The sequence below is a fragment of the Synchiropus splendidus genome, chromosome 9 (assembly GCF_027744825.2).
Source record: "Synchiropus splendidus isolate RoL2022-P1 chromosome 9, RoL_Sspl_1.0, whole genome shotgun sequence".
NCBI classification, from domain to species: Eukaryota; Metazoa; Chordata; class Actinopteri; order Syngnathiformes; family Callionymidae; genus Synchiropus; species Synchiropus splendidus.
In genome coordinates this window covers 18056237-18082473 of record NC_071342.1, presented here as the reverse complement: position 1 = coordinate 18082473, position 26237 = coordinate 18056237, and the positions used below count along the sequence as shown (strand labels likewise).

Sequence of the window (26237 nt, the reverse complement as noted above, 5' to 3'; positions counted from 1 at the left end):
AAAACTTGACCTTCATTTTATGAAACACATTTCCTATCATCTTTTCAATACGCTAGCTTGACACATTTATTTCATCAAAGTTGCGGCCAAAGCTCAAAAAGCAGCACCGATCAATCTAATGACACAAAATCTTTGAACTGCCTTCTTTTGTGGGTGAAAGCTCTTCAACTTATTTGCATAAATACAAATGGAACGTTCGAGTCCGATGAATCCTCAGCCTCCCTTTCATCTCGTTTTCGATGATAAGGCCACTGTCACTTTGTAGTCTCTTTTGGACATCTCCATTGAGCCATGTTAGCGGTGATTTGTTCTCTCTAATGAAACCCCCGCAGTCATGATAACCTTTCCAGTGTGTCACCACGACCCCCTCTGGTCTCGCCTGTTCTGCTTATGCCCGGATAATGGCTGTCTTCTCTGCCTAATCAGAGCCTTTGACTGTAGGAGCACCAGTTATTTTTTTCTTTCCCCCCCTTTTGGTTTCCTTCAACTCCACTTATGCTACTATTCTCCACTCCCTGCCGAGGATGAGGTGAGGGGGACACTGACACTGCTCTGCTCGTCTCATCCAATTACTGCAGAAACAAAGACAAAGCTCTTCTCCTAACCACAGTGTGAAAAGTCTAATCCTTTGCAGCTCTATTCAAGAAGAAGGCAGCATCTAAACACAGTTTTTCACTTTAGTTTAAGTCTTCAGAATTTTCCCGAGTTGCTAAATCACCCACACGAGATTGTGTCGACATCATTGGTGCTTCTTCCGGCACTACATAGGCAACCACTCAGGGGAGAACAAACAACTGGGATAAAACTTTAGAGATTCAAACTGCATTCATGTGTAAACAGAAGAACATCCCTTTTAATTCTTGGAAGCCTCAGTTGGCATAATTGTGTCTTTGTCTAGTATCTAGTACGGAAATTGTCCCTTTAATACATCTGCTCACAATCTTTCATCAAGTTCATCCCAGAAAATAGATTCTACTTCTGGAGGTTTCCTTGTTGCTATTAAGTTAAACTCATAAAATGACATCGCATTTTGCTAAGCTATACTGTGCTCTATAGTGGTCATTAAAATGTGATGGGTATTGGCAAGTGGTGGCAGAACAAATGGGTTTCTAAAAATGTCACCACACTGCCACCGAGTAAGTCTCGCACTTAACTCCGAAGTGAGAAGACTGAGCTGGAAACGACGTCACAGTTCAGTTCGAGTTCTGCGCGTTCCAGTTACCAAAGCATTAGCGGTGTTGCAGGCGTTGTTGTTCAATAGATAGATGGATGCATTGAACACTACTATGTGTTTGACCGATTTAGAGAAAGAAATATTGGTGGAAGTCACATATACACAATATTACTGGAGCTCTACTCGTTGTTTGCCTTCTGAGCATCCATCTTTGATTTCACGCTCGGGGTGGTGAGAATTCTCCCACCTTCCGACACAAATCAGACATCAGATGCAGAGCTGGGAATTTCCCAGTTTTGAGGACACAGCATAAATGTACTTTTTTTTCTTAAAAAGAAAAAAAAGCGTCTGTGTTCAAATGCAGCCATTCATAGCATATATTTAATGACTTCCACCCTACTTTTACATAAAGTATTTATGTTGGAATCCTCAGTAATTTCATCTACGGCACCTCATCAAAATGAATGTGCTATAAAATAAACTGATTTTAAGCGTATTTGACAAGTCCTCTTCACCCATGCAAGCCAGTCGGCCCTGTTTTTAAATCTTGGTTATATGATGTTACTCCCCATCAAATCATTCGCTCGGAGCGACTTTCATCTCCCAAGATCCACTCCATAAAATTCGACACCTTCCGCATTATCCGACGGGGAGCTGCCGCTAATGTCAGTAGCTTCAGATGTTATTGTAGAGAAAAATCACATCTGAAGTCCCCCCCCCAGAAGTTGACATGATATCTCGGGAGGGAAATGAGGGAAGAAAGTGCAGCACAGCAGCAGCTGCTGTTTTATATTAAATGCTCCTGGACGCAGCTGAGGACACTCTCACTCGCTCGCAGGAGGAACTGGTCGTCTGGTCTGAGCACTCGACACTACGATTGAATTTCAGATTTTCCCATGGAGGTCGAAACAAATGATGCCTGAGATCTTTATGTGTTGTGATAGTGTGGAACGTTTAGATGATTCATGTGATTCACAAAATGCTCAAGTCCAATTCTTATGTCCCTTGTGTCTGAAGCTTGTTTGTTCTGCAGTTACAAGTGTGAAGCCTCTGGGCTCTGGTTTCTAACAACCTACTTCAGACAGTCACTCAGAGTTTGGTGTACCGTGGCTCTGTCGCCCAGTTATCTGCCAAGTTATCTGGGATAATTCCCAAAAATAAATGGAAAATGGATGTTCACCATGGTGTTTAGTTCTATTATGTGTCAGGTGTAAGATAATAATAAATGTTTCTCCTCTGATGTCCAACTGTGGAAACTCAAAACTCGACCTTCTGGTATTCTACTATTGTGCTGTCCAAGCAGAGTAGTATCATGGGAGTGTTTCACAAGCATGTTGAGAAAGTAGCTGCAGGACTGATTCTTCTGAGTCTCAGGTGGATCTAAGTTTCCACTCTCACCTGTTGGTCGCTCCCTAAAGAACATGATATCCGATCCAAACAATGTCTGGATTCTTTCCAAAGGATAGTTTTAGAAGCTGAGTCATCAGGAGATCAAAGTACAACTTCACGTCCGCATCCTGGACAGAAAATGGGCTGGATTTTGAGATTTAAAGTGCAGAATTTGCAGTGATTGTCTCTGCTCTGCAAAAACAATCTAACATAGTCGACAAATCTATGAGTGACTGCGAGGCTTTTTTTCTCTTTCACTGCTGTGTTAAAGTCAATTAACCTACTTTGATGTTGTTTAAAAGGAGGCCATCTGGGCTGATTTCATTCCAGTGTTTATTTTTATTCCTCCAGACAGTGGTCTGCTACATTCTTTGTTATTTGTTCAGGCAAAAGTAAGTAAAGAAAGCTCCTGTTCCGACTTATCAAGTCAGTCCAGAGCTTATTTCAGGACTCCAAATAAAGGAGACACAATTGAATTAGAAGGCTGTTTGGAGGAGAATTGGGTTTGTATTGTGCAGAAAGTACCTCTTCTTCTACCCGAGGGGTTTCCATCTGGATTACTGCGTCTGATTATAATAACTAATCTTCTTTACGGTTGGTGTTTTTCTAAAAACAAGACGCAGATTCTTTCACTTATGATTCTTAGACGGAGATTATCCACGTGTCTGGAAGAACTTGATGAACAATGTTGGATTTGTGTTGGTGAGGCCTTGAAAGGAGATTTTGTAGAGAGGATGCAAGGACACGCAAGATATGTATGAGTAAATATCAGTTTAATAATAGATGTGACATTTTTGAAAGAATAAACTGTTAAATTTATCTTTATTCTCTTAGTTTCAGTGATAGTTCCATTTCAAGACAAATGAAACCATTTAACATAAACCAAAGAAAATGAAGCAGATGAAATAATCAGCATACTAATAAGAATAAGACAGAACGTTTGTTTCCCAAACAATGTATAACATCTACTCCTCCCAAATTTCCTTGTATGTTAATCTTTTAATTTTATTTCCAGAAAACAGATGCCACACCATTGTTCTGTTGTCTTGCTGTCTTGTTTGAGCCAAGTCTGTGGACGAGCTTCTCATTTGGAATGTAACATTTTGTTTTTATTTGATGTAGTGGAGAGCATTTTTTCTTTGTTTTATCATCAGTTCTTTGATGATCACACACAATAGTCATATTTAAAAAATTATTATGCGACATTGGGATCAGATGGAGACTGTGGAGTCAATGTAAACTAGACAACAAACAGTGAGCGACCTCTACTGAAAGACTTAAAATGAGTCCAAGAAGTGAGGGAGTTCCATTCAGTAGAGGTCTGACACAACATGAGGGAGAAGCACAAACCTGCAGGGACTAAAAGACAAATAAATAAAAATGTGAGCACAAAAAAATCAACTTATAAAAACAAAACAGGAAAGAGAGACAGAGAATAAGGAGCAAAACAGGAAGACGGGATTTGACAAATTCCATTGAATGAAAATAATTTGAATATATTCACTTTGTTTTCTTTATGTTTGTTTGTTTGCATTTTTTAATTCTAATCTAGTTTGAGCTCAAGCTACCTCCTCCATTTTACTGAGATCTTGTATAGTTCCTCAACAGATCTCTCGGCATTGTAGAATTTAAGTGTGTAATTACGGTGAAAATATGTCTTGTGTCTGCAGGACAATGCAGGATTTGGAGAATCCTCAGGTCACCTCGTGTAACAAAGGAGACCAGCACTACCGCAGCTCGCCCAGCAACCAGTCGTCCTCCAGCGACCCGGGGCCGTGTGGCAGCAGCACCTGGCAACAGCCTGGATATGATGGGTGCGTTTTTGGGGAAAATGCGCAACATGTTGTTTTCAAAGATAAAAGCGATTCCAGGGCTGCTTAGTCGAACTTGCAATTTTGCAAAATGACAGCAATTTTTCCAGACGAAATGGCCAAATCATCAGCGCACTTGGCTCGCCCTCTTTCTGTTTCATGCTGGAAGCAATCAAATAAACGCCAGGAATGCATGCCAGCCGCCCTCTAATCCATCTGTCAAACACTGAGAGATGTCGACAGACAAGGGTGACGCACTCGTTGAATTAAAATGCATATTATTTCCCTATCATTCCCTATCATTGTCTTTCATGTCCGCTGTGAAATCAAAAAACGCTTTGATGGAGAAGTTCTTTTCATGATAAAGCACCCTTCAATATCTAAATTAATAAACTGAAATGCAATGTGAAGTGACTCTCAAGAATTGTCCTTCAACAACTCCAGCTGCGACTCCAGTGCTGACTCAGCAGAAAAGTGAAAACATGGAGATGAAAAAAGTATTTTTTTTTTCCTTAAATTCAAGAGCACAAATTATTTGAAATTCCTTGAAGTCGGCCGTCTCTGTCCTGCTGCCGCTGCAACACCTGTCAGGCTGAGTCTTGCACATGGGCAGAATCCATCATAGACCAGTGTCTGTAACTAGCTACGGACCATGACAAGCGGCTTAGACCCGCACCGCTGACTTCCTGTCAGAGACCTCAAAAGTGCAGCGAGCTCGCGCGGATCGCTGTCAAGAGCCGCGCTGATGCACGACAACAGGCTTTCGCACATTGATTTCCATTAAGTCGGAACACAATGGCTGCAGCGGATTCATCCTACCATTTAAGGGCTCTTTACAGTTTAATTAAGAGCCCAAATGTGCTGCGCGGCATGCTGAGTCATTTAAAAGCTTCACTCTCTCAGCTTCTGAATTCTTTTCTCAACTCCGGTGATTAGATTGTGCTGCAGCTAAATGTGGGTATTCTATGAAAGGCGTTGATATATTTCAAAACCCCCCACAGATGTCCTTCTCCTATCCTGCATGAGCGCGTGGGAGACATTCAAGGGGTGGACGTGGAGATCCACAGAGAAAGAGAGCCCACTCTGGAGAGGACTCGATCAGCAGGTGGGAGTTCCATTCAGAAATTTGCCAGGGTGACTTCACTGTTCAGCGTGTGATCTCATTCCTCTGGTTTTGAACCAGTTTCTCTGCCAGATTTTGTTTCCCTCTATCATTCCTATCTGCCCGAGAAGTTAGTAGTTGCTCTTTGTGCGACTGCCAAAGTGATTTTCTTTTGTTGTTTACCTGCAGAGGCCAAGTGGCACATCCCGTCGACCAAAATCCTGAACCCCCTGAAGCAAAGAGAAGGCAGCAAGGACTCCCCGAACAAGCTCTCGAGGGTAACCATTTCTCAAGTCTGAACCTGCTGCTCTTTAATCTGTTTAAACGTGTATGTGTGTGTGTTCTGTTTTGACCGTTCCACGCCGCCCAAATTTGCACCGTCATACCTCGTTTCATCCCAAATCTGTGCTGGAATCAGAGCGAGGTCAGAGCAACCTTGTTTATGTGCTGCGTGGCAATCAGCTGCTCAATTGGGGTGTTCAACCTCGCGCTGTTACCGCGGGCGCCTGTGCACGCTTATCGCTTCCCCTACATCACGATGCTGAGGGCAATCTCGTCTCATCACCCCACACATTTGCAGGACACATTTTCCTAGAAGCTTTGTTATGCATTAAATGTGTTGCTTCCCCTTCCCTTCATTTTCTCATCGGTACATATTTTTGGAACCGGCTCATCTACTGTTTTTATGCTGAGGGCTGGCACGCTCGGCTAACAGCGTCTGTCAAAGCGCTCAGCGCAGCATTAATAAAAACCACTGGAAGAAAATTAAATCGAGCTCTTGGCGATGCTCTGTCCCTAATTTAGCAAGTTTGGAATGTTTGTTTTGGGTTTTTTTTTCCGTGTTGCTGTGATGTGATTTTTTTCTCCCTGCCAAGAGTTAGCTGTAGTAAACAAAGCAGATCCTAATCTCATTTGAGTTTCAAATTAAGTGCAAGTGTGGGAGGCAGTAAATGAGTTGTTGTAACTTGAACACTGTCTGAATTCAGCCTGTCTCTTGATCCTTGCGCCTCTCAGTTGTACTGAACATTAATGTGCTAGCAGCCTCTCTTCTCTTAGACACAATGGGCGCAGAAAGTTGGGGTGCGCTGTCTTTTTAGCATCATGAATTAACCCTCTTTTTGCATTCCCCATCAGGGGTTGCCACTGTTTGTGATAAAAAAAAATCTTGATCCAGTCATTTCAACCTGGGTCTGATCCAGACTGATTCCAATGACCATCCCCTGTCTTGATCATCCCCTTGAGTCAGACCATCCTCTTCATGTCCTCCTTCACCATGGCCATTGACCTCATCTTCCTCTATCTCTTCGTCCCATAGAGTCCAAACCACATTGCCTCCCTAACTCTGTCTCAGAACTCCTCCGTCTGATATAGTCATTTCTGACCCATATTGACAACGTCAGTATCTTCATCTGTCATTCTTCGAACTCTCCTTCTTGTGTCGTTCAGTCATGCATCATGGCAGGTCTCACTACTGAAAAGCTTCTCTTTCACTCTACCTCTGACTCTTGGTCACAGTCTTCTGCTACCACTCTACACATCCCTCTCTAGGGTTGATATTAAACTTTCAGACTTGATATCGATACCCAGGAAGATGTCCGATGCTCAAATACCCTTTTTGATACTGCAGGAATAAAAAATGACAAATACTAAAAAACAGAACTGCACATCAATATTATTAAATAAATGTGCAAAAAAAAGTATTCATCTCAGTCCACTATGAAAGATTTATTGGCCCTAACAGAACTGTGACAAATCACCAAATCCTGAGCTGAATAAGTTCAATTTTGCCAAACATTGCATACTTTACAGATAAATGTGACGCTAATTGCATGTTTCATTGTTAGGGTTTGATGTCATGGCAACACATTTTATGTTCTGGCCACTTTCTTCGCTCTTAATGACACTGAGCAGATAAAAACAGAATAAAACAATCGCCATGAAAACGTACTTGAACCACACTTGCCCCCTTGGCGGCCGTCTATTCAAGCTCCCAGCAACTCAACGTGGCTTCAGTGAACACCACAGATCTCTTCAGTCCTGCCATGATGCCGTGATATTTTATGATAAAAGACTTTGCTCTGTCCAACACTCCTTCTGCTGTAGTGCCGCTGCTCCTAAGTGCTACCCCATCAAGGATTCCTGTGGCAGCGCACATGGAAATCCTCGTCTTTTAAATAGGATTTCTTTCATGATTATTTTCACAGATGCTGTTAAAAAGAAAAGGCGTTGCCAAAATCTGCCTCCACAAAGCCAACTGTTATTCTACTTTGCAGTGCTACATTTCAGTGTAGTACTTCTTGCTGACGGTGAAGCAGCGTGTGACTCTACCCCCCCCCTTGCTCACTGATGTGCCTAACATGTTAAAATACCCATAAAAATTATTTGCAGCTGCTGCCTGACCCTGTCTGATTGACTGTATTTTGTTGTCCCACTAACCCCGGCCTCCCTGCCCTTTTCTCTTTCCCTGCAACAGACGGGTGACAAGAACTCCAGTCACTCGAGCAGCAACACACTCTCCAGCAACGCCTCCAGCAACAGTGACGACAAGCACTTTGGCTCCGGAGACTTGATGGACCCCGAGATGTTGGGTCTCACTTACATCAAAGGGGCATCCACGGACAGCGGCATCGACACTAATCCCTGCATTCCGCCCGGGGCGAGGGTGCTGCTGCAGAGCCGCATCGGGGATCAGGGACATGCCTGGGTATCTGAACATCACGAGGATGGGGTGTCAGAGGAGGATCATGGGAAACTGTACCTGCCGCAAGGATACGCGTCTGCCATCATGGCGTGCAGCGTGAAAGACGGCAGCATCGGAGACTTGAGCGAGATCTCGTCACACTCAAGGTAACATGGTTTTCATTTGAAATGTCAGCCAACAGTATGAAGTCTTTTCAGTTGCAGAGCTAGTCAAAGCAAGACAGACGATGTGTGACAGCTCATAAAACGGAACGCTTTCATTCGGGAATATATGTATGAGAAATGGCTCTTGTAGTTGGACATCCACAGGCTGAGACAAAGGAATGGTTGCTGGCTGTTAGCTGACCTTTTCACCCAGTGGTGCTCTCTCACTTGTTACTGGCAGCCTGACTCATCCAGCTGTGCCTGACCCGGGAGGGAGGCAGGAGCTGCTGTCACAGCTCAGCAACGCTGGGCGCTTCATCCCGCCTTCATCCTCACACAAGCCCATCTGTGGGTGAAAGTGCGTTTGCCAGAGTCTTCCTGGCCGCTCGACCTCGAGCAATCTGGTTCTGAAATTGAATGGATCTATTCGTTCTTGCCAAACCAGATTATCTTACCACAATCTGCTCGGCGGTTGACCTGCTTGGACGGCATCAGAACTGGGATGCCATTTAGAAATTAGGAAAGAGACGGCGTCCGCACCTTGACCACTGTGACGCCGCCTGCTTTTCGGGTAATAGGTTTTGACAGGAGAGTGTCGTCTGAGTGAACAGCCAAACAGCAGGAGCGTAGTAGACAGGGTGTGGCCCAGATGGTCATGAATATGGAGGATTCTCAAATGAATATGAAGTTTTTTATGACAGAAAAGTAGTTTAAAATACTCAAATAGGTTTATAATCGAAGTTGGAGTGTACAATACTTCCTGGTGTAACAACTATTGGATATATTGCGCACAATATTTTTCCTTTAACAACAAAAATAAAGTTCAAAACCACCCAATACACAATTTATCCAACATTATTTTCATCCATGAACAGGGTTTTTTGGTCCATCATCCTTAATACCAACATTTTCATTTATTTGTCTTTTCTTCTCAGCCTTAACATTATGACCACCTGAACATGACTGAATGTTTATTTTAAAAAGCCAGTTTGTAGGACAAAAAACACTTTCATTTTGACCCATTCAGCTTGAACTACACTGTTATGTGCCTTGGAACTGCCACCTTTTCAAAAGATAGTCGACCTTGTATGAATCTATAGTAGCTCCATTGTGCTGTCTAGTTCAGGTAGTTCAGGAGACGGCGTGGAACAGCTACTGTGTGTTGTTTTTGGTTGGCTTGACGACCATCCTCTTGGTAACTCCTGAAATTATTCTCCAGCGAAATTAGTGCGTGCCAATCTCACAAAAGCAATCTGATCTTAATGGTTCATCCTTTCTCTGATGGCCACTTCATGTTTTTCCCAACACAGTATTTGTACTTGATATTTACTCGTGTACAACTTAACTGATGAAAAAAGGTCATGTCTGCTTGATTCGCTTTAACTAGAAACAGCGCAATCATTTCTGTCAGCTGACATTTTATATGGGTTCAACAGGATATAGACCTGAGTCATGGCACAATGTAGGTCAAAGATTAACACGCCATCTCTCTATAGAAAACCATTTTTATATCAACGCTTCTTTGTTTTATTCAGTTCCTTCTTTTGTTCTGCATCGACATCTTTGAGTTACATGTTGCTTTATTTCATTTTCTGATCAGTGGCTCACACCACTCTGGCAGTCCGCTGGCTCGCGGCGCCAGATACTGTATGTCAGCCGACTCCTCCAAGGTGTACACCATCCCTCAGACCAACAGCTCAGGTCTCGGGCCAGAGCCGGAGCCTGAACATGAGGCGGCTCCTGGTCCTAGCCCAGAGGCCTGTGGACAGACTCGCACTCAGCCGGTCGGCCAGCTCCAAGTGGGCATGAAGACGACTCATAATGATGATGGTGACGATGCCCACAGCCCGGAGGAGCCTCCCAACATTTCAGAGTGTGGGTGAGTGAGATAAAGAACCAGTGAGCGAGATCAACAGGAAACCTTTTTGTCCACCTCATTTTGTCTGAGTTTTTCCATCCTAACTCTTGCTTCTTAACATCAACATTTTCTATGGCTGCACCTTATCTTGTGTCAAAGGTTATTTGTGTGTGTCAAGTTGTCAAATGTTGTTCAGGAGGCTGATGTTGGAGGCAGTTTTCTTACAATTCGACCAGCCGACCCACTTAACACATTTGAGAATGTGGAAAAACTACTATTTAAAAGCGACTTAATTTAAATTTGAAAATGGTGGAAGCTAACAACAGCATGATGCTTATTCAGAATAACAAAGGACATGGTTTCGCTGGTAACAAGCTGTCCATCCTTGATCATTATGAAATCTTTTTTGGGAAACATCTTGCCGCGTTGAGTCTCTATTATCTTCATTTCAAGTGACGCTATGCAGGCTTGTACAAACAGAAACAATGCATTTTGACAGCCTCTTTAATTTCTGTTAGTGGCCCAAATGATCTGTCCAAACTCTCCAAATCAAAGCGAGGCAAACACCATGCCCTTCACTTGTGCCCCCTCCTACCTCCTCCATGTGCATAAACTGGCCTTGATTGAAGCAGACAGCCACAAAATAAATAAGCTCAATGGAGCCGCAGACATAATACACTTGGCACATGTCACTTGTGGTTATTGATTGCTGCTGTGAAGCCGGGTCCCAGTGGACTGTCAGACTGAGCCTGGACTGATCCTCCACCAGATCAGCATCTCTGCTGGGAGCCAAGTGCAGATCCATGCTCATGACAAACACACACACAAGCTGGGATGGAATCCAGAAAATCGCCTCCAGACGGAGCAGCAGTGTAGCTGAGAGACGATCAGACGCTGTATGAGCAGCCACGTCTGTCTGTGTCTCTCTGATTATTAAATGGTTTGCTGTTGAAAGAGCTGTTGATGGCAAAAAATGAAACAGTCTTCATTGTGTAAGTGTGTGTGAGGGCTTGGAGCGTATTTTTCTGAGGATAATGTGAGATTTTCTCTGTGAAGCAACCTCATACCAGCTCTCAAGTAATTGCATTTACTCTGAAATTCCATATTTAAGGGCTCTGTGATTGATCGTGTACACCAAAGTCACCTTCTCCCCATTTATGAAAAAGCAGCGTAACTCAGTTATCCTACCCCGTTGCTTGTTTAGATATTCCTGCAGTTTTATTGTCTTACACCAGCGTGTCTCGTGATGAATGGTCTAATATCACTCACTGCGCACATAATGAAGTTTCTCTTTTTCTAAAAGTTTCCTCCTTCTGCTAACACAGTTGCCTTGCGGCTCTTCTAACCTCATCTCTTTCTCTCCCGCTGCTGCCTCTTCTTGTTCCAGTGGAGCTGAGAGCTTGTTAGCTTTTCTTCTCAATATGCTGTCTGAGCGTTCAAGGTATACAGTGGGTCACCCCCACGACCCTGACCTGCTGTTTTACCCCTACACGCCCCTGTCGGCTTTGTTCCAGAACCCTCCACTCCTTATCCGTGACTGACCTTTCGGTGCTGAGCTAGAATAGGGCCCCATTCACGGAGCCAATGCCAACGCACCTCACTGGAGCTTCTAGTCTCCTCTCAATGTCCAGCTATATAACAACCACCACATCCTGTTTCCAAATGTAATTTCACTCCTGCTGTTTTGAGAAAAGACTGATTTAGAAACATTGATTTGCACTTGTAAGATATTGACGTCCAAATTCTGTCTCCTCCTGCCTTCCCATTTTCCCTCCTGTGGTGCTCTTCAATCCTCTTCTGGCTGACGATCCCTCCCCGTCTCTCTCTTCAACCCACTTCTCACATGACTAGCATGGAGTAGGGAGGCACCTGATGTCAGCATGCAGCACCTGAACCCTCTGTTTATAGTGCTGACTTCATCTCCTAAATAGCTTTTTTCTGACCCTGAACTGAGATGGCCAGAGGCTTCGCTCACAACATCCTTGCATCACCCATCTGATGAGTCGTGTTTGTCTTTGCTTCCTCTGTTGTCTACAGGCAGTTGTACGCACAGGAAGCCGCCTGCCGGCACCAAGCTGCAGAACAGGACGGCACTTCTCTGAAGAGACTTTCCAAAGAGGAGTATGTTAAGATGATGCTGCCTGACAGTCCTCCAGGAGATGACAGGAGTCGGAAGGTGAGGTCACAATTTCATCTTTGGGGTGTCTAGGTTGGCAGACGTCAGATGCATTCATGGTTTACCAACCCTAACCGCAAACCAACAAGCCATCTTGGATGAATGTTGCCATCTCGGTCTTGATTTGCATTGTCTTATGGTAGTTAAATGAATTTCTTTGGGAAGCGGGCACCTCTTTCCTTTGCTTATCTCAGTTGTGTAGCCAACATCCCTGAATCCCTTTACCACTGGCACCAAATGAGGGACAAGCTCGTCCTGGGTCTCCTCCATGTCCAAAGATACCTGATCCCAACATAAAGAAAATGTGTTGGTACAACTAAATCTGCAGCACCTGATCTGAAGTGTCTCTGTTTGACACCTTGCCATGATATTGTGCAGTGGAAGAATTGCTCCTCAATGACTCCAAAACCCGCCTCACACTCAAGTCCCTCTCTGACTGAGGGCTTGTGCAACCTACAGATGAGACACTGTAAAATCTAATCTCTCCATCTGGTCATGAAACCTCCACATGGTTTCTACTGCGCTTGGAGAAGCTCTGAAGTATGGCGACTGACCTCCATGACCAATCATCTAAAGGGAAACGGATTACCACTGAGTCGTTCCCACACTCTCAAACATTATCATAACATGAAGAACCTTACAGTCATGATTAAGCCACATAGGTTTGGTCAGCACTGCTGATGCCCTTATGTGTAACTCAACCTGGAACATTGTCAGTGTAGTGGAGTTAAGCCCCGGTCCATATATATCTGGGGGACATTTTATACTCCATTAAGCGACAGCTGATAGTCTTAGGCAAGATGTGTTTGGCAGCTCTCTGGCACAGTATACTCACGATGACAGAAGTTTGGATTCGGCCATGTGTGAATCCACTTAAAGGTATTTGCGGAGTGCGTGCAGTAACAACATCATCGCAGCCCAGGTGGTTAATTCGGAGACAATTTCCTTTACACCCCTGCTTGTTTAAGTGGGTGCGAGAAACCTGTTGAAACGTTGATGTGAACACCGATAGCATCAAAACCTGATCTGCCGCAGATACAGATCCTACAGGGTTGTTTCACGCCCAAGTCCTGAGCTTGAACCCGGAGAGAGATAACCTTCTGCTGAGAGGCAGAAAGAAACAAGACGCACATCTGCTCCCTATCAGCCGGCCCCGCTGCCACACTCCGCTCTTCAAACACAGGACCTTTTCAGTCCCCCAGTGGCTGCTGCTGAGTGTTTGCTTAATTTAATTTGTTGCGAGGCCTGAGTGTGCTCAGTGGCGATGTCATGGATTAAAGACAGGAAGTTTGAGACAGTGCAGCGATGTTTGATGTTCCAGGGTCCTGCAGACTCTATTAATTGCGTCTTCATTTCCTCCTGCTACCCAATTCCATTATCTCCCAGGGAAGAAGCCTGGGGATTTATAAGTGGTTATTTTTGGATGCAGTTCAGTTCTGATATAAATGCAGTTTGTCCCAGAGGTAGACAGGCACTCTTCGTCCTGTGGCGAATCAGGGTTAAGCCTGAATGTCCTGTCGCCGTGTCTCCTCCATTAAAGCTGTACGCTAGCCTTTTGATATGTCCCAATGTCATTGTCCAAAACCAATGCTTTGTTCGTCCGATTCATTTCATGAGCTCTGAGAAATTTAAATTGTGTCAAAATGTATTGAAAAGGATCAAAACTATGAATTGTTGTGTTGTGAATTCATGATTCAGTGTCACTGTGTATGTAAATCATACACTTTTTAGGTCATTTTTCCCGATATACATGGTCAATTTCCTCATGTCTGGGAATCCAATGTTAACACATTAACAAATAACCATGTGTATCAATATTAAGGTCATACCTTTGTTTGGCTATATGGCTGATACCCAGGTTAATCTCACCTCTGTGTGATGCATAACATAATCGTGAGTGTTTGTTTTTGTTTTTTGTTTTTCATTTTATCTTTTTTTTTAGTACTGTTTGTCATTTTAAGCTTATAATTTCTCATGTCAAATTGGGAACAGTTTTATCACTGTAGAAAATTGAACATGTTTAAATGAATTCATGCTTTAAGTTGCATCTTGTTTTGTTTCAGGGTGGTCAACAAATGACACCTGATGTACGATTTTATTTCTGGTCTGAAAACGTGACTTTTCCTAAAATGCACTGTGGAAATGTCACAGGTTTGGCAGAACAATATCTGTCTTACCGTGTCTACGCCGTCTGAGAGTGTTCATCAGATTAACTGTTTTTTGCTATCTGATCTGGCATTTGACTTGACCTCTGGATCAGCTTTTACATTCATCTCCACAATTACTAAATGCTGCTGTTAGTTATTGACAGCTGTTGTTGAATATCATCAAATAGCTTGCAGACCCCGTGACAAGGTTCAACAAGGTGTGAAGGCCTCTATTGTTGTGCTGTAAATTGGTCTAGTATATTTCAGTGAAAACCAATAATGTTTTGTGACTTCTGTCACACCATCAGCTCTATCTTATCTAAACGCAGAGTCCTGTTCTGGTTATTTCTTTTGATTTTATTCCAGCACAGTTGGCTGGATCAGTAACCTGCACAAAGGTTCACAGCATTGATGCATCCTGGGTTCAGTGAGCAGGAGAGGTTTGTTTCTAATCTCCCGTCAGAGTGTGGAAAAGCAATCTAGGAACGAGATGCTCAAGCAAGACAACATCTGATCCCAATGAACTCATACTGTTCAGTTTTGGATCTGGATTTTCCGAATCACCAAGCAGCTCGTAAATGAATCGAATTACAGTCATGACAATGTTGGGAAAACCGCTGAGTTGCTTCCTAATTCAATGCGACTTGTCTCATTTCCACACTAATCCAGTAAAATATACGGTAAAGGTTGACGTTCTTTGTGTGGCAGAGCAGGTGTTGAGTGCTTTTCTTTGCCAGCTGCTCCGTCTACTGGGACACTTTTCCAGTGATGGGCAGTGTATTGTTTTGCTGACGTGAAGGAAGGATCTTTGTCAAGTTCGTCTCCCACGGTGGTGTTCCTTCTAACCCCTCATGGGAAATATGAAAAAAGGCATGTGAATTGGTGGTTGTCCAACACATCCTCCCAGGTGGCACCTCAAAGCGCTCCATATGTCAGCTATTGTCTTCAGTCGACCTCTGCTTTAGGAATTAAGTCAAGGAAAGGAAATCACTTTTAACCTGATGGGATCTTGCTCGAGAAAACATGCATTCCATTTTAAGCAAATCACGATCCTCACCAAGTTGTGAAGATATTTTGCTGCATTGATGTGAGAGAGAAGTTGCTGCTATTTTTATGTTGTTTTGATGAAAGCGCGGAGTATGCGGTCTCATCTTTTGGAGTTTTATGTGAAAGTTACTATCACAGAAAAGCTTGTTAAGTCAAAGCCTCAGAGATGTTCTCGGGATTTAACGAAAGCATGTTGCTTTGATTTCCTGTATATATCTCCACTATATATCCATTTAAAAGAAGTGCTAGATGTTTGTTAAATTCTCACTGCGGGATTTGTGGGACATCTGTCTTTGAAATGGAGATGGATGGGTGTGCGCTTCTGCAGATACCAGTCCTGTGTTGGTTACAGCTGGGAAGCCGAAGGCAGACAGTTGCACATCTGTTAGACTTCTTCGCATATCATTTGTGGCTTCTACTGATGTCACATTTGCAGTATTTATGTAAGCTAAATGCTTCAAGGATGGCTTGGATTGGTCAGTGTGGGTTTGTATGTTTGTTCAGCAGAGCCCTGTCTGGATTTTGGCCACAGTCACGATACTGAGTTACACAGCCTGGGGAAGTGTGCCAGGGAAATGGTTACTGTGGAGCACTTGGAAGTGCAGTGATGATTATATATCTTCTCTTTGATGTGATACACCATCTGAGATCATTTCCCAGACGTTTTATAGCTCCAGCAGTCACCATGTAAATCAGTTTGAGACTAAGGAGTACTTAACACAATGGACTCACGTTGGTCTCGATCCAACTGCTGCCATGTCATTAAAATGTTTTACACGTTCTGCGGAGGTTTTTGTGCCCCATACATCTGGATTATTGTATGTTTGTGATAGACCACGTCTAAGGTTGGGTTGTATGTAAGTCGAAGTGAAGAGGCCTGTACTTCCGTCTCCATGGAAACGGCCCCAAAGTGTTTGGGGTGGCACAGATGAGAAAAACCCTCCAGGCCACCCAGCTAGACATCCTCCACACACCTGACCATGAGGGGTTCCAAAGGCATCCATATTGGATGGCACAGTATGTTGAACCGATACTTGATCAATGCAGCATCTTCATGGTCGATGATGTCATCCAGTCCCTATGTCCCTACCGTGACCCATCCTGGCTTATGAGTACCGGAAAATCACCTTTTGAAAGACCTCACTTACCAGCTGGACAGGACATTGTACCCTGGATCACAAAGATGCCTCTTGTTTTACCAAATGTCCGTTGCACTCTTTCAATCAATGTGGCTAAGGACTTCTATTATTCTATTATCTTCAAATAGAAAAGCAGTGTGCGGCGTCACATCACTCCGCAGTGTAGTGACCTCTGCCAAGATCAACACCAGTCTCAGCGTGGTGTTCCCACTATGCTGACTTCAGCAATTCGTCGCATTTCTCTGTGAGCATGCAGTAATTGATTCCTGACACTGTCCTCTCCGCACACCCAGCTGTGGGTTCATGTAAACCTGCTGTGCTGATGAAAGCTGACAGAAAGAGCTGACGGGAGGCCATTATAGACGCGCAGATTTAACTTTGTAATGCACTTTAAAAACCGCCTTTTTTTACCCCCTCGTTCTCACGCAGGTGGTGATGGTGGGCGGTTTGTCTCCGCGGCGATCCCTCTACAGAACTCTGTCGGACGAGAGCGTGTGCAGCAACCGCAAGGCCTCGTCGTACGCCAGCTCCCACAGCTCCATGCTGGACCAGGCCTTGCCAAACGACATCCTGTTCAGCACGACGCCACCGTACCACAGCACGCTACCACCGCGCATGATCCACAACCAGGGCGCGTCCAATTTAAGGAGTAAGTCAGAACCCTTTGTGATGTAGATGCTGGCTTTGTCATACAAATGGCGCCATTAGCCTTTATCTGGAAATGACGCAGAAAAGGTAGAACTCTGGTTCAGCTGCGTTTGGATGCCATTTTAGCATTGGCTTGTGGTGCCGAATAACAGCGATAACTCCAAAGTTGATCTCAACAGTCACCCACATCTGGTAGTCCTGCATGATCTTCCCTCAGGCAAGAAGAAAACAACACTCCACAAGCCATAGATCTATCCGACAGGTCAGAGCACTGACCAACCTAAGTAGGAAATATGGCTTCCATTGAGTTTGATACACAATAAACCAATTGATTTTAGCATGTAGTAACTCTACAACTGGCTTTATTTCATCTTTTGAAAAAATTGCGCCACATGCAGGTGAAACCAACACACAACCTCAGAAACACTTGGACGGCACAGATGCTTGATGTAGGCTTGTATTCATTACTGCCACTGCGAGATGGTGACAAACTTGTATTGAGGCTATCGCTAATTGAAAGAGTGTGAGGTGGCGCGATGCTTATGAGGGTCTCCCTGCACCGCCTGCATTAAGTAGACACCTGTCACTGCTGGCAAGCTCCGCTGGTTTCTCAGTAGCCACTGAATATGTATTAGAATATGGGAGGTGTGGCGAGTCCTTCCTGCCACTTCAGGTCCTTCACATCTGTGATATCGACATGTTCATTTTTCCATCAGGAATGCCACCACGTCTGTCATACGTGATGTTTCACTCACTCATGAATTCCTCCTGGTCTCTGTCACTCTTGTCTCATTTCCATGGCACTCCTTTCTCGCCTGCCGTTGTTTAAAAAAGAGATGCTTCAATCTTTTGCCTCTCGTGGCCATTCTTCTGACGAATTGTTTTGAAGGGTAGACAGGAACACACGCTGGCTCTGTCCCTTCCTCAAACAGCCCAATTTAGTCAACAGTGAATCACTCAGGCTGCGAGACGCGGTGTAAATTGAAAGGCGAGCGCCGGCATCACCTCAAGCTCTGGCTCCCTCTCCCTGCTCTTCTAAATGCCGCTCTGCAGAAGCAGGAGCTTGTTTATTGCGCTTCCATCCTTCCAGGCCTCGGAGAGGAGGAAGAGAGAGACAGACGGTGGCAGGGAACGCTGTATTGATTGAGACATGAAGACATCTGGTTAGACAAGTGATTTATTGCCCCTCAGCTTAGCGTGGCGAGAGGTTGGTTTGATGTTTCCCTCGTCTTCCAAGTGGACTCCCTCAAAGTTAAAGGTGCGGCAACAGTTTCCTCGGCGAGGAGTTCCAGATCACCCTCATGCATGCTGACAATGGGATTCAAGGTCACTGTGGAGCTTGGCCCCCCATCCCCCACTTTACGCCCACTCCTCTCCCAATCCCTCCTGTCTGGACTGATGCAAGTTGACTTGGAGATCAGCCCGAAACCTCCAAACCAGGCCCAGACTCTGATGGGAGCTCCTGCCTGTCTCTGCAGATGAGTTTTGGTTCTCTGACGGCTCCTTGGCGGACCGGTCCAAGTACGCCGACCCGGGCCTCATGCCTCTCCCTGACACCGCCACAGGCCTGGACTGGTCTCACCTGGTGGATGCGGCGAGAGCCTTTGAAGGTAACCAGCATGGCAGAAGCTGCTGGCGCCCCCCTCCCTCCCCACCATGGCTTAATAGAGTGTTTGTGTGTCAATAAGCCGCAGGTCCCTCGCTTGCATATGTAGCTTTGTGTCAGCCGTTTTCTTATGTCTCTTAAGTGCTCAAGAGCTGACTTCTGGGAGTCTTTTGCTTTTCGCGCCTCCGCCCCATTGTGGTCCCCGTCAAGCACCGAAGCTCAGAGAAATGAGCCGTCAACTCTCAGCTCAGACACGGAGCCAATTTTCACAGCACACAGCCAGCAGGTTGCCACTTAAGCAGACTTCGTTTTAAATCCGAAGGTTGATATATTTCAGGAAAAGCTCCTCTTCTGACGTTTTCTCCATTAAATGTGAAAATGACATCTCATCTGGCCCGCTTTTCAGATACTGGCCTTTGAAATAATTATGATTTATCCCCGACGTGCTCAGCTGTATTTCTCAGGGAAGAAATTGTGCGCGGATTCGGCGATCACGTCGACATGAGTGATTGGTTCCTGCCAAGAGCGAAAGCTGCGTTCTCTCTCAATCACTCTCTATTTTCAGTTAATGAACATCTCACCCTCTTCATGTTCTGCCTCATTACACTTTATTTTAATTTATTGAAATGTGATCACCACATCAGTGATACAGAAGACGTTTTTTGACGTCTTTCGCCATCGTCTATACCAACCTTAGTCAAGGCTCGTAACAATCCCCCGCATGGACTGTGTTCTTCTCTCTTATGATATCAATGCATGTGTCATGATATTAGGCGGAATCAAGATGAGGGCTAATGTTATGCGAACTAAATTTAATTTCATTTGAACCTGTAGCATTAAAAAAATGGTACATTGAAGCCAAAAATATGTGAACACTCCACACCAACTAACTGTATTAAGATACATGAAACAGTGAGAGAATACAGTGTTTTTCAAATAGAATGCAGTTTAAACTTTTTTAAGTAAATAAAAAAATAAATTGTTGCGTGTCAACTAACTATAACTAAAATAGTCAAATTACACAGTGTATTAAAAAAGTACTTGGGAATTAGATACTAAGAGTTGCCTTAGTCTCCACCCTTCCGGTTGGTCCCTTAGACCCAAGCTTGGGAAACAAAAATGAATGGAAGTCTATGGGGAGGTGAAAGTTATTTTCTGGTCTGCCTGATGCCCTGGATCACACATGTGCTGTACCTCATTTTAAATGATAAATAAATAATGACAATGATGTGAGCTTGATCAGAGAATAACTTTTGTCTCTCCATTGACTCCCGTTCTTTTTTTTTTTTTTTTTTGTTAACTTAGGTCCCATAAGGCGGAAGTAAATGGATGTGCTTAGATGCTCCAGGTGGAAGTTAGTTACAGGAAGTGAATTAAAAAAAACACACAGCAGAAGACACTTCCTGTTTGGTCCGCATGACTAAGCTCGAGTTAATAATTTAATATGTTGCAGTTCAGAAGTTTCTGTGCGGAGGTCGAACTTGCTGCTTCAGTTTAGGCTTCACGGCCATCAGTGGCTCATGTGAGGCACCAAGAAATCCCCCATATGTGAACTTTGCCTGACCCCAACCCTAATGCGCAGGCAGTGTAGCATGTGACCCGACATTTCTCTTCATTAATGGCAACTCTGCGGAGCTTCCTCTGTGGATGACAGTCGTATCATGGAGATGATCCAGAGCTCCACTGGCAGTCTGAAGGCGGTAGTCGTGCTGTCCCAGAAAAGTTCTGGAGTGTGTGACTGGGCTCAGCACGGCCTCGGGAGACTGGCCACTCGCGTGCTCTTAGCTCGGAAAGGCCGACCTCGGCCCGCTCATATCCCTGCTAAACAAGAAACGAACAGCAGCGTTTATCACGGCGGATTTGGGCGACAATCACAGAAAAGCTCCCTCTTTTTTTAGAGCCAGTCAAATCAACATGACGCAGCAGTCGCTCACATGGCTCATCGTGATTATCTGGTGCCTATGAATCTGCATATGAACTTAATCATTCTGATGCAGCCGCGGTAACTAAGGATGTTTATTGGTATGCAAATGAAAAAGCTCCTGACTCGTCTCAACAGTCCTTTCCAAGCTTTTGTCTTGGAGTGGATTTTTTTTTTGGAGTGTAAATTAACAGCAGCGGTTCTTAATCTCTCCTATGAATATGCAGAAACTTCTGAGGACCAAGGGCTTGAGACAGAGCAGGGGCGGGGGGAGTGGAGGAAAGAGCATTATGCCTCCCAACTGAGCAGTCTCTGAGCATTACATGCCAGGTTTGGGTTTTCATTTGGGCTTTGAGCGAGCTTAAGGGTCTAATATGGTAAACAAGCGTGACTGCTGCCTCTCTGGGATCCGGTCCATTAAGAGCCAAAAGTCTGTTGGAGGAGAGTCTTAGAGAAGCGCCGCGAGGATGCAGATTAGCTTCAAGAAAACGCCACTTTTTCTCTCTGGCTGTTCTCCGACAGCTTGTTGGCACTGGTCTTAAACAGAACCATTCATTCATACGCAGCATGAATGAACAGCTTCATCCTGTCTGGACTGCATGCATGTGCCCTTTTCCGCTCTTTCTCTGGAGGCATGTTGACACCGTGAAACACAATTTCCTGTTTTTTGATTCGAGGTGTAGATTAGGATCCATGACATCACCTGCTCTGTCTCCAGATCAACGCGTGGCCTCGTTCTGCACCATGACGGACATGCAGCGGGCCGAGGCGCTGCAGATTTCCAGGGAGCTGACCAGGCGGGTGGTGGAGGCGGAGGGAGCGGCACTTCAGGCAGAGTAAGTTTTGGAATGTGATTTACCGCCATGCTCCTGCTTTATCATCACTATCTCCCTCCTCCACTGCAGCTCCCCGTCAACGTTGACCGGCAAAGTCAACCAGCTGGAGGTGATTCTCCGGCAGCTGCAGCATGACCTCAGAAAGGTGAGGGGATTCTGCTGTCCTCCCAAAATGTGTCTGATGAACGGCCTGGTGTAATTCTTGACTGATACGAGTCAGTGCGTTTGCATTTTTTCAAGATAAACAACACCTTTTCAAGCCCCAAATAGTAACTGTTTTCACTGCTGTGATGTGGCAGCAGCGCAGCTATCAGCATGAGGACAGCGAAGGGGAAAGACACTGTTTTTTCCCAAGTTACTGAAGATCACCAGACTATTCATTGATCATTTCTGACGTATGGATTTGGACTTAAATGATTAAAACCTTCTCGATCGCCAGTCATCTCTCTCACTGTGTTTAGCATCAATTAAGACGCTCCGTATTACGCAGCCTGTTTCTGCTATTTCCTTGTAAAATAAACATGACAACACTCTTTCATGTTTAGTTTTGGCTGTGAAATGCCACGTTCTGTTACAGTCGTGGCGGAGCTCCGTCATCAGTCATATCTGAGGTGACGGCGACTCATAGAGCTCAGAATTGACAGAAACAAGGAGGTCAAGCCGATGGTGGTAAACAGGTTGCGCGGCTGACGGACTTCGTCATGCGCCACAAACCAGCTATTTTGCGCAGAGCACCACCAGCTCAGGAGAAAAAAAAAGGGACATCACCTGAGGTGCAGAGGTGTGAGGCCACCCAAGAACCAGAACCCGCAGTGTTAACTTTCACTTCTGGCCTTTTATTGGACAGTTTTTTGACTGTTGTTTTTAGCAGCTGTGGTGGGACATGAATCAGGTTCTGAGCTAATATGTCTTTATGCATGGTTAGTGAGACTCACTCAAACATGTGAATCAACACACCAGTGCCTTTCCAACTCACTTTATAAGCTAATAAAGCGTCCCATTGGCGCGCCAACACCGTATGGCTGCCTCACAGTGAACGCATCTCAGCAGCTGTGTGTTTAATGGATTTTTCATCACTTGTGCACATGCTATCCAGCAATGGAAAGCTGTTTTCCGCTTTAACCATTTATTTATTTTTAGTCACACCAATCCTTACTGCACTGAGAAGCTGACTTACGTACGTGTCAGTGCTGCCATGATGACAGTGATGCCAGTATTTGAGTTTTAGTTAACCTTAGAGGAGCTACAGTGAAGTGTGGACTTCAGGCTGGTAAATAAAGGGTTAAAAGGTTGTGTACATTTGAGGAAAGTAAATGCGCCTCTTTTGTCTCAGTTTTTTGACGGAAGCCTTGATGTGATGATTAGGGAACTTCCTGTTTAGGTCGATCTGCATCCGTCTGCCTGAACAGTGACGGAGAAATCAGGCGGTTCAGACTGGAAGAATGTGAAGCAAACGGTTCCCCTCTTGAGGAGAAACATGAAATGCAGTCTGTAAATGGAACCAACAGAAGATGAAGTAGAAAAACTGAGTCATGGATGAGGATACTGAGGTTGTCATTGGGGATGAGTAGATGATATCACAGGGACACGTGGAGGAGCAAGTTAGGGAGGCTGTATGGTTTGGACATGTGGCGAGGAGGGACAGCGTTGGACCGGGAATGTTGGAGATGGAGAGGAGGAAGGTGACCAGTGAGGGTCATGGATGTGCTGACTGAGTGGAGGACCAGCTGTGACAAGCCCTGCTGGGAACTGAAAGGAAAAAAACAGCATATTTTGCGATATTCAGTGCTGATCGATGGCGCTCAGAGGAAACATGTGACATGCGCCTGTGGGACCAGTGTCGATGTCTGTTCTGTCAAATGAATAAACCCAGTCATAGGGGGGTAGCTCAGACAGACGTGGAAAAAAGATGTTCAACTGAAGATTCATTTCATCTGCATTTGCGACCTGGCGTGGCCCTGGGTTTGGAGTGAACCCGTGACCTTTCTTGGTGGAGTTAGTTAGTGGAGTGCTTGTGTGGCACTCTGGTTTCCTCCCACCATCCAAGAACATACAGAGGTTTGTAGATGACTCTAAATATCACTGGGTCTGTTGTCTTGGTGTCTGGATGTGTTGGACTAGTGACCTGTCCAGCGTGTCCCTCCTGTAGCACCTCGCAGCTGGGATAGACTCCGGCTCTTGTGTGAAGGATCTTGTCAGGAGGAGAACAGGTTGAAATCAGCAGTAAATAAAAGTTTAACTCAAATCACTAACTTCCTGTTTGGTAAAGTGGTCCTGCCCTGTTCCAGGATGTGCTTAGAAAACACTCCCTCAGGAGGGATTTATCAGGAGCGTGACAATGACTTGGCCGAGTCCGTCTCTGATAGGCCTCTTTCACTCCTGTTTACACGTGTCTCATGTCTCTTCTCAGGAGAAGGAGGACAAAGCGATGCTCCAGGAGGAGGTGCAGCACCTGAGGCAGGACAACATGCGACTCCAGGAGGAGAGCCAGACGGCGGCCGCGCAGCTCAGGAAGTTCACCGAGTGGTTCTTTCACTCCATCGACAAGAAACCCTGAGAGACCAGTCCACCACTGAACTCCCTACTTAAGACTCCCTCAAGCCAATTTAAAAGAGCGCAGCCCCGAGTGATGTCCAGATTTAGAGACTCTGTGTGGCCAAACTTGAATCCCTGTTGTGGAACTTCTTTGTGGCGGATCAGCGCAAGGCTGTTCTCCATCCTTGCAGACTTCTGGAAGCGGGAGAGTGGTGTCGGCAGGGCCCCCGGGATCTTCTTACAGTAGTGGAATGTAAAGCTCATTTACTGTAGTCAACATGTAATCTACCTACGTTTGTCAGTCTTCTGCACTGTATGCTCAGCTGTACTGTATCATACCACACACACTTTCACGCAGCTGTTTCTGTGCCGGCCCTCACCAACGCAGGGAGTGAGGAAGAGGAGGAGGAGGAATGTACTGGACTTGATGAAGTGGTACAAACTGTTTCGTGGCAGTCGAGTGAAGCGCAGCGGGAGAAAAAAAATGAATGTAGCTCAACTGAAACCATGTTTTCTGGACGTTTTCTATCCTCACAAAAGGAATCTCTCATTTTGGTTTCTTCAGTGTCGTCACACAGCAGTAAGTTCGGTGTTTCAAGGTGCTTCTTTCCCCTCACACGTCTGTCAGTAGTTTCACTGTCACACTGTCCTAGCAATAACAAAGTGGTAGATGCAAAACTGTGGATTTTTTTTTCTCGATTATTTCCTTTTTTTTTTTGTTTGTTTTTTTAGAAAAAGAGCAGTTAGCACAAACGTTCCTGTGGAGAAGTATTCGACGATGTATTTATAACGCAGGAAGGAGACCGTGCCTCAAACTCTCGGTTCTAAATGGATTGTTTCGCTGTGCTTTTTCGTATAAACACATGCCTTGTCTGTGGCTCACTGATCAGAAGTGACGTGTATGAACATGTGTGAGTAGTTCGTCACAGCTAAGTGTGTTCTAATGCAGTCGACCTTAGAGCCAGCGCCGGTGAACCACACTTACAATGCCAAATGTGTTTATGTGTGTACATATCTGCCACAGAAGTGTCTTGTATTTAACACTATTATTTAAGCTTATTTAACCTAAAGTTGTTTATTTTATTAAGGGTATTTGTTTTCTGCACTAAGGAGAGATAAAGCTCTGTGTATGTTGTAAAGTGTGTAGCTTGCCAGGGCAACAAAAAAAAAAGACAGACAAACTATATATTTAAATATATGATGATTTTGGAGATTCCAACATTTGGATGCTGCTAGACAACAGTTTGCTGGTTTGTATGCTTTTAAAAATGTCTCTCTGTATGTAAGCAGTCTCCTCGCAGGTGAGACTCTGGTTGCTTTTTATTTGTTCTTTTTTTTTTAAATAAATGTAGTTGTAAAAATATGTTCTTTGTCTATGACTGAGTAGTTGAGTATTAAAATTACTTGAGAAGGTTGTGAGTTTGAATCCAGCTGGAGCTGTGGTTCTTTTCTTTTACTAACATGTGGGCACATACACTTTTCTCTCATAATTCATAGACATACACTAAACTGCCCAAAGGTGTGTGTCTGTGTGTTTGAGTGGTTGTCCAGTACATGTGTATATCCATCTCTCCCTCACTATTGAACAAGTTGGAATCATTTTGAGAGAACATGGGGAAAAAACAAGGACCTAAGTTTGACCCTAGAGGAACACCAAGTCAATTGCAGTGAGCCAGTCGATCATATCAGTATGCCTACCTGGGAAAGTGTCCTGGCAGTGGGTTGGGGGGCATTTGGCTACCATGCTGAGAAGCATCCATAATGCTGGAGTAGGCCACAGGTGTCAAACTGAGACGCGAAAGGGCCGCAGTGGGTGAAGGTATTTGTTCCCTCCCTACATGCACAACATCAGTGAACTAGTCAGGTGTCAGCTGAAACAAGCAGTACCACATTAACAATCATTGGTTACTGTCTTCAGACACTTCAATGGTTGGAACAAAAGCCTGCAGCCCTTTGAGGACCGGTTTGACACCCGTGGAGTGGGCAGTCATGAGATGGAACAGT

The 26237-nt window shown here is 44.7% G+C and overlaps 1 protein-coding gene across 4 annotated transcripts in view; it reads left to right on the top strand.

Moving 5' to 3' along the window:
• LOC128764517 (signal-induced proliferation-associated 1-like protein 2) overlaps positions 1-25602 on the top strand; it is a 94865-nt gene extending 69263 nt beyond the window's left edge. The window contains exons 12-23 of one of the 4 annotated variants that reach the window (XM_053874286.1): positions 4234-4377; positions 5376-5479; positions 5666-5754; positions 7950-8323; positions 9921-10199; positions 11566-11619; positions 12216-12354; positions 17117-17336; positions 18814-18945; positions 21581-21698; positions 21768-21843; positions 24109-25602. In XM_053874286.1, the coding sequence (XP_053730261.1) occupies positions 4234-4377; positions 5376-5479; positions 5666-5754; positions 7950-8323; positions 9921-10199; positions 11566-11619; positions 12216-12354; positions 17117-17336; positions 18814-18945; positions 21581-21698; positions 21768-21843; positions 24109-24255 (1876 nt within the window). In that variant the 3' untranslated portion in view covers positions 24256-25602. The remainder of the gene's footprint in view (positions 1-4233; positions 4378-5375; positions 5480-5665; positions 5755-7949; positions 8324-9920; positions 10200-11565; positions 11620-12215; positions 12355-17116; positions 17337-18813; positions 18946-21580; positions 21699-21767; positions 21844-24108) is intronic. The other 3 variants (XM_053874287.1, XM_053874288.1, XM_053874289.1) reach the window with 3 other exon arrangements.
• Positions 25603-26237: the final 635 nt, after the last annotated feature.